This window comes from Protomyctophum parallelum, assembly GCF_964188405.1.
Source record: "Protomyctophum parallelum genome assembly, chromosome: 4".
Lineage (NCBI taxonomy): Eukaryota > Metazoa > Chordata > Actinopteri > Myctophiformes > Myctophidae > Protomyctophum > Protomyctophum parallelum.
Genome location: NC_139700.1, coordinates 50419237 through 50428405, shown reverse-complemented (window position 1 = coordinate 50428405; position 9169 = coordinate 50419237). Strand labels below are relative to the sequence as shown.

At 43.4% G+C, this 9169-nt stretch overlaps 1 protein-coding gene across 1 annotated transcript; it reads left to right on the top strand.

The window, feature by feature from the left end:
* Nucleotides 1-5862: 5862 nt before the first annotated feature.
* LOC310857479 (proteasome activator complex subunit 3-like) lies at nucleotides 5863-6687 on the top strand (the record flags this gene model as incomplete). The annotated part of the gene is made up of 1 exon (XM_083763175.1): nucleotides 5863-6687. One exon carries the CDS (start codon nucleotides 5863-5865, stop codon nucleotides 6685-6687), a length of 825 nt encoding a protein of 274 aa, XP_083619301.1.
* Nucleotides 6688-9169: the final 2482 nt, after the last annotated feature.

Sequence of the window (9169 nt, the reverse complement as noted above, 5' to 3'; positions counted from 1 at the left end):
TCGTAGAGTAATAAAAGGATATAGAGTCCGAACCGGAGCGTTATAGATTTGTACAAAAGAAAACCGGAAGAACTGCCACTTTAACTTTGAAACTGATTAATGGCTATACTCTCTCCTGATTGGCGGAATGTGTCAACCCACCTGGAATTGTATTTTAATATGGAGCTTTCTTTAATATTTTTAACAAAACAACCTTTTTGTTTTCAACCACAACTACCTTAACTGAACAACTAATGGAGCTGCTATATTGGAGCTATTATTATTATTTAACTTTGATGTTTTGGGATTTTGGTTTTTTATTCACAATTGTATTTTATTCAGAATATTTAAATTTAAAACAAACCATTAGAAACTAAACACACCGTTAATGTAAAATATGCTGCTGGCCAAACTGCATATAGCTTCATCAGATAACGGACCTACACAGCTCATTAACCCATTCTGAACGGGAACTCATTTTGGTGTTAGCATCATGTTATGCTTTAGCTATTGAAAAATAGCAGATCTACAAGCTCATAGCTCGAGCTTGTAGGTCTGCTATTTTTGAAGAATCGAAGAACGACTGACATTTTTAGAATCTGATCTCAGGTCAGAATGGGTTATTCAGACCAGTGTGTGTCCAGTGGAAACCTCGTATGAATCTGATCTCACGTCAGAATGGGTTAACTCAACTCCATATTTCCTAGACATTTTGAGCATGGTATACTGTACCTACAGCATATAGGTTACAGTAGAATGCACTGTATGGTTTCTACAGTAAATGTCCAAAGCAGCCACATTTCCTAAAAAATGCTATCTTCCAAGGAAGCTTCCTCGCAAGAGACAGTAATGGGGACTCATTGATTGATTGATTGAAATATGTATTAACAGTTTGCAGAATTACAGTACATTTCAAGCACAAACTCAATACAAAGACTGTTAACTGTGAGTGGACGGCCCAATTAAGCATTATACACTTGTTTACAACAGGGTCCACCTTGTTCAATTCATCAAAACATTTAGAGACGTACAAATAGAAACTTCTATATAGTCAAAGAACAGAACAGGAATTCATCATAAAGGAAGCAAAAAGGGAAAAGAAACATATACAGTGAGGGGGAAAGGGGGGGTGGGGGGGGGGATTCAGATTTTACGGGGGGCCAGTTTGGAATTGCAGCCGTCCGTATAGGTGCCCTTTGAGAGCGGTTTTGAAGGAGTCAAGGGATTCACATGTCTTAATGACTGTTGGTAGGGCGTTCCACATTTCAACCGGCGGTGACAATCTTGGTTGTACCAAATGTACCAAAGAGGAAATACAGTCGACTGAGTGACTGAGTGGTGGTGTACAGTATAATGCTCCAGCTATTCCCTATAATTTGCCTCCTGGCTATAATAAACATGAAAAGGAGAATAATCAATCCAGCAAGGCTTCATTCATTACTATGTTCTCCATGCTGTTACAGTATGTTCAAAGTGGACTCAGCACTTATTGAACACTTCATCTGCTCGGGGAATCAAGCTGTTCTGCAAAGTGTCCTCTGCCTCCCGTCGGTGGAGAGGCCCTTTCAAGCAGCTCTCCTCCCACAGGAGGAGAGCGCCGCACGCAGGGAGAACGACACTGAACAGGTGTTTATGTCAAGAGCTTGTCACAAATGGTGTCTGACAGAGATGTCACTCACAAGGAGCTCTTGATTTATCAAACACGCCGCAGGCAGATGGTACTTCACAAACACATGCGCGCACGCACACGCACACAAACGCAAACGCAAACGCACACACACACACACACACACACACACACACGCGCGCGCGCGCGCGCCGACCACATTATACGTGCACACTCGTTGGCCCTCTCCAGCTGGAGAGGATCAGGGCTGTGGGAGTCTCGGCAGTCTCGGCGGTGTCTAAAGACATTGAAGACTGACATCGTCTCTTAATGAGTCTCAACTCAACATAACACACTCCCTGACAGTCACTCTGGGCTGTAGTTATAGGTATGTCTCTGGGGAATACAACTAAAAGACTTGTATAGGGGGCACAGATGGAATGCAGATTGTTTTGCTTTGAGTTATAGCTCTGACAGCTTCAAAAGGAAAGTTCTACTTCTCCCTGAGTCTCCTGACGATTGAGCCCCGAGCTTTGAGACACCTCAGGCGTTGCTATTCTGCTGCATCACCAAAATGTGGAACGCCCTACCAACAGACCACTAGAGGGAATCTCCGTTTTTTTTTACTCCATTCATTCTTCACTGATCCACCCTAGAGTGAAGTTGACAGAGAGAGAGAGAGAGAGCTCCTGCTCATTTTGAGAAACAAAGAAATAAGCTAAAAAATCTTCTCAATTCTTAAGCAGAGTTGCAGAAAAGTACTTGTACAAGCAGAGCAAGTGCTGCTTGTGAGAGCCCGGTTCCTGTGGAGTTTCACCGTGTTCTTATATTGCTGAGAACTCCAGTAAGTTTGTGTGTTTGTTGGAGGAAGCCATTTTGCTAATGTGTGCTAGTAGATTTTGGTTAGACAACAACACAAGGTGTTTAGATACAATACAAAGACCAATTGGAGTAATGTGATGATGTTGTGAAAAGTCTATGTTTTGGATAACTTTATATTTATTTATTTTTGTCAGACAGAGGTTTTGTTTTAAGTTACTGTTTAGCCTAATGCAGGAAAACTGCATTCATGTCATGATGCTAAAAGGGAAACAGTACTTCATTCTACAGTACGTCTACAGTATTTCATTTGTTCAGTTGATGTATAAATAATAATTCATTTTATTTAATGTTGCTTTAAAAACAGTTCATAAGTTAGGGTAGATAGATAAGTCCTTTAATGGATACATGTGCTTTATTTATTTCATTCATTTAAATAATGTTTGAAAAGGTGAGGATGTTTTCATTTGGTTTTGCCAATTAATACGGCTGTTTAAGTCCGCTAGACTTGAGACATATATGGAGCACAACGTGTGAACAGTATTCATATTTCATATCCATGAGTAATGGGTTTAAAAATGAGTAACTCATTTGATTTAATTGATAAATATAAGACGTTAATATGGTACCATATGGAAGAGAAATAACAGAAAAAGAGTGTAATAAATTAATTGATAATTAAACTAAATAAAAACGAATCTATGATGACTAAAACTAAGACTAAATATACTAACAATTTCGTCAACAAATAAAAACTAGACTAAAATGTTAGTAAGGGACTAGTGGACAAGAGATCCAGTTTTATGCTGGGTTGCATGCTGAAAATAGCAGATATACAAAGCGCGACGCGTTGTGAGATTGTAAATATGCTATTTTCAGCATGCAACCAAAGTGTAAAATATGTCATTACAATGACATCAAGGCCTGTCAAAACACATTTTAGTCGACTAAATCAACTGTAGATTTAGTCGACAAAAATCGTATGACATTTAGTCGACTAAAACTAGACTAACACTAATACATTCCAGGTGACTAAAATGTGACTAAGACTAAGTGAAAACTATTCAGGAGACTATATATGACTAAAACTAAAATAGAAATTTGCTGCCAAAAACAACACTGCTTTGGCTGCAGCGTGGCCAGCTGCATTGGTTCTCATTCTGCAGTGACTGTCTGAACTGATTCACCAACACGTCAGAGTCGCAAGTATTGAACTGAAATAGAAAGGATTCAACGATTCTCATTCAAGGATTCTCACAGAACACTCAACTCAACACTCAAGTGTTGAGATTCACTTCCTGGGTATAGCTCTGATCCATATAGCTCTAATTTTGCATTAGAGCTATGTTACTATCAACTTCCGCCGCTCGCATGAATGCAGACCAGCCTCTCCTCTTTAGCGTAAATAAAAAGAACGCTTTTCTTTGTTGTGTCATTAGAAAGCCTACTTTCCTTAGTGGACGCACTCTGAGCCCCCCCACCACACGTATAAACTGTACTTTTTTGGCCAAAAGGGGATTTTGTTTTATACCGAAAAAAAAAAAAAATAGTTACTCCGCTACGCCCTCTACTGATATTGCCCAGAGAACTGCCTCATAGAGAATATTTTTCCTCCGGTGGAAAAAAATCCCTTTCTGAGTGCGTCCACTAAGGAAAGTAGGCTTTCTAATGACAAAAACCGCCTTTGTATTGGTGAGTAGCTAAAACGTTCTTTTTTATTTACGCTAAAGAGGAGAGGCTGGTCTGATTTCGATTTGAGATTTAAAACTGAAAGTCCCATAGCCTTTACTGCGCAGGGCAGAATCGTAGAAGCAGTAGAAGGCTATGGACCAGAGCTAACCCGGGTAGAACTATTTTGAAGGACAATTCAAAGGTCAATTCTTCAATTTTTTTAGTTTAGTCCATTTTGGATATTTTTCCAACCAAAGAGCTCTATTTTGTTTTAATTTTTGGGGGGATTTTTTCCATGTACTAGTAGGGGAGAGCGGGGTCAGTTGTGTAGGTAGGACGGTTTCACCTTTCACTGGATACCATGCAACACCTTTTCGTCGCATATTTCCGTTGACGTCATTCGATTCCACAGCGCCCGAAAGCCTCGCAGACAAAAATAAATCCATTTCCGCCTAAGATTGACGGAGCTACAGACCCTTTTGTGTTTTTGCACGCTTTAAGTAGCGGAGACTGGGGGAGAGACAGGGCGGTCAGCGCGCATTTTACTAATTCCCTCCCTGCACAGAGACTTCTCCGCGCTCACTTCCTCATCTTTCGTCCTTGCGAAATCCTTTCGTCCTCCTTTCGCGAGATCACTTTGCTTGCCGATTGCGTCCGACTCGTTTCACCAAAATTAAAAAACACTCGGGGTAATGGGAGAGGACAAGTGTATCTTGTTCACAAAAAAGTTTGGTTACTTGAAATTAATTAATCTCTGTGTAGGGAGGGATTAGTAAAATGCGCATCAACCGACCCCGCTCTCCCCTACTGTTCATGTATGTTTTTGTTCATGTATGTTTGTGTAATAAATTAGCCTGCAGCGGTTCTATGTCACAGGTACAGAGGTCTCATTGTGAGTCTTTCACCCATACTGCCCAGAACCTAGTAATATAATTGAGCCAACCTCTACTATCCCTGAGTAGGGGTGCTACACTTCCTTTATGATGAATTCCTGTTCTGTTCTTTAACTATATAGAAGTGTCTATTTGTACGTCTCTAAATGTTTTGATTAATTGAACATGGTGGACCCTCTTGTAAACAAGTGTAATGCTTAATTGGGTCGTCCACTCACAGTTGAAATGTACTGTAATTCTGCAAACTGTTTCAAAATATTTCAATCAATCAATCAATTCTTATTTTAAACTTGGCGTCGTACATCATCATACTTCACATTCCGTGCTCAGCCAATGAAATCATCACTATGTGGTGACATCACACAGACGCACAAAGCTGGGAAGAAAATCACACCCGTGTGACCCAGCATCGTTACATCATCATCAAGAATGGTGGTCCCTTATTGGCCAAGCGTTCCCACCGATCCCATGTGATTGGTTAGCCGATTTGATCGTCTACATAATTATGACATACATCACGATCAATGGCGTTTAATGGCAAATATTGAGACGTGTGGGGACAAGATCTGCATATAGGAGGACCTGAAAAAGGAATACATTACTGTGGGTTGTCCTGCACATCACAGGGTTTGATTCATCCACGGTGCCTCCATCTAACGTCCATCCAACGTCCAAGCATCGATGCCAAATTTAGGACACTCGTGACGTCAGAGCAGAGATCTGGTCAGCTTATATACCGTGTTAAGACGCACTCGAAGACGTCCATTTCCTTCGAAAGACCTGCAGGTAGATAAATAGGAAGCAGTTTGAGCTCACACTCGGGTGTCGCCGACATAGAAAAGCCACGCAGTTCGGGTGCTATAGCAGGACAAGTCTTTTACTTTACCAAATACGATGTCGCTCCTCAAAGTAGACAACGACATCAAATCCAAGGTGGCCGCTTTCAGGGAACGGATCAAGGGAGAAGCCGAGGACCTCGTGGCCAGTTTCTTCCCGAGGAAGTTGCTGGAGCTGGACGACTTCCTCCGAGATCCCTGCGTGAACATCGCCGAGCTGAGGGAGATCCACTCCGAGATAAACCTGACGGCGACCTGCAGCCCCGTCTTGCTGTCAAACTTGGACTCGGATTCGAATTCGGACACGGATTCGGATTCGACTTTGCTGTCGCACCAGAGGTTCACCAGTGTGAAACAAGTTAAAAAGATTAAGATAAAGAAAAAGGTAACCGTGGACGATAAGACGCCGGGCAAAAAGGTCTTGGTCATGCCCAGTGGGATGATGAAGAGCAACGCCAAGCTCGTGGACCTGATCGAAAAGGTCAAACCCGAGATCCGGACGCTCATAGAGAAATGCAACACGGTTAAGATGTGGGTCCAGCTGCTCATTCCCAAGATCGAGGACGGGAATAACTTTGGCGTGTCGATCCAGGAGGAGACGATAACGGAACTCGGAGTCGTCGGGCTGGAGGCGGAGTCCTACCTCGACCAGATAACCAAGTACTACGTCACGCGCGCCAACCAGATGTCCAAGATCGTCAAGTACCCCCAGGTGGAGGACTACCGGCGCACGGTGACCGAGACGGACGAGAAGGAATACATCAGTCTGAAGATCATCGTGTCCGAGCTCAGGAACTATTACATCACGCTGCACGACATGATCCTGAAGAACATCGAGAAGATCAAAACGCCCCGAAGCAGCAATACAGACTCGCTGTACTGAATGTATACACATCCGACTGCTCCACATGCCTTTCAGCCAACCGACCCGCCTCTGTCTGTCCCCACCAGGCGACAGGAGACAAAAAGACAGTGAAGAGACCGGTTGAAACATATGGTACAGTCAAGTCAAGCTGGACCAGACCATCATGCAAAACATATGATCATGTGGGGGCCGGATTGGCAATGCCCCACGTCAGTGACACCCAGAGCTGTTTTGTGGATCTGTTACTCTACTGCCTATTGCCGTTCAAACTGGGACCTACCGATAGTTGTTATTCCATCCAGAGAGTAGTAGCTGGCCACTAGCAAGGAGGATGCTGGCAATATACAGTATCTGTGTGACAGAAGACAGGGACAGTGACGGAAAGGCAGAGAGAGAGCAGGGACGTACTGTAGTGAGGGAGAGAGACATTGACTAGACCGCTGGCAGAGTCATTTTGTATACTTGTGCTGGCAGAGTCATTTGTAGACTTGGGTTGATTGTCCTGATGAAGGTCTAATCGAGCGAAACGTCGACCCATGAAAGAGCAACATTTTGGCAAGTATCTGGCAGTGTGTGGGACCCTTTCTTTGCTCGTCTACATATGACATACATTTTCCCATCATTGTCAATGTTCGTTTAATGGCAAATATTGAGACGTGTGGGGACAAGATTTAGCGGACATTTGAAACGTCGACCAATGAAAGAGCAACATTTTGGCAAGTATCTGACAGTGCGGGAGACCCTTTCTTTGTTTTTCAAAGATACCCTTTTTAATGTATACTTGGGTTGAACCATAGAGTTAGTTACAGCCCCGCCCGTCCCCGCTATACTCGTTTCAATAGAAGTTGCTCAGTGGCGTTTTGAAGCGGAAGACTGCCGGAAGTACAATTATAACTCAATGGCTCGAGCGAGCGGAGGAGCAGACCCGGACCTCAAAGTCGAGGTCCCTGGATGACGCAACATGACGTCACTGAACGTCCGTCCACTTCCATGAACGTGCTGCAGTTCCACATTTGGCCAGTAGGTAGTGGCAAAAGGAAAGGTACTATGTTTACCCAGGGTAACTGGACTAAGCTCAAGAACTTGCTTACAGCCAGGCCCTGCTCATAGAACATTTCATGGTAGGGGTTCAATGCCTTGCTCAAGGGCACTTCAACGGTGGTAATTCTAACATTCCGGTCCGGGGATACGAACTATAGCGACCTTCCGATATCAAGACCGCTCCGCAAACCGTTTGGCCACCGCTGCCCCCAATGTCGGATAGCCTTACTGGGGGGCTTGGGTTGAACAAGGCTCTGTATGAGGCAAGCTGGTGTCGATGGTCTACCTGCGTGTAGCCTCGGAGACCAGGTGCATTTTCCTTTTCTAAACAGAAGAAAACGCCTGGGCGAGAACCCATTCCATTGTGGCATACAGTATAGCGCAAACTACTAGCGTCTCTCTCTATCTGCTAATTACTGATGGTCTGCAGCTTTATCCAGTTGGTGCGCACACACACACACACACACACACACACACACACACACACACACACACACACACACACCTCTCTTAATTAGGCTCCTAGTTTCTGCCGACGGATCCTGCCGGGAGATACCCTATGCCTTCTTTTTTTTCCGGAGGTAATCTCACGAGCTAAATGTCTTTTTTTCCACATTTTATATTTTATGCTATACACGGCTTGCGCAATGGATGCGTTGTGGTTGGCCTAGTTAGTGCACTTGTGCAAGGACGCGGAACCAGAAATTATATAATGCAAGTGCAATTCTTCTGTGGTTTCTTTTTTTTCTATCTTTTGTTTAATTTTACACACAGACGGCAGATCAGAGATGATGTGTTTATCCCATTCTGAACGGGAACCCATTTTGGTGTTAGCATCATGTTATGCTTTAGCTATTGAAAAATAGCAGATCTACAAGCTCATAGAGCTTGTAGGTCTGCTATTTTTTTGAAAAATCGAAGAACGACTGACATTTTTTAGAATCTGATCTCAGGTCAGAATGGGTTCATCAGACCAGTGTGTGTTGTCCAGCGGAAACCTCGTATGTATCTGATCTCAGGTCAGAATGGGTTATTCAGAGTACACAGCACAGGTTTACAGCATACAGTAAGCTCACCTCCAACGGCCTTGCGCCATCGGGGAGAAAGTTACATTGAAATTTGACTGGTTATCAAGAGTCCCAATAGAGCACCGAAGTCTGAGGTCACTTTCAGTAGAGGGCGTCAGTCCCCAGGTTCATGTATTTGTTTCGTTGCATTGAAATCCCCATTGAGGCGATTTGAGATCGCCTCATATAACAACTGTGTTTGAAAAATAAACATGTCACCCCGGCCGCTTCACTCATATGGATATGAAGAATCAACTGACTGAGAGAAAACGCTAATGTTACTGCTGCTGAATTAGTTAGATTTTCGCTAGAAGCAGAATGTATCATATATGAGTGACTGACTGTTGCAAACGATACAGAGACACCTTCCCGACAATAACGCCGAGACAGCT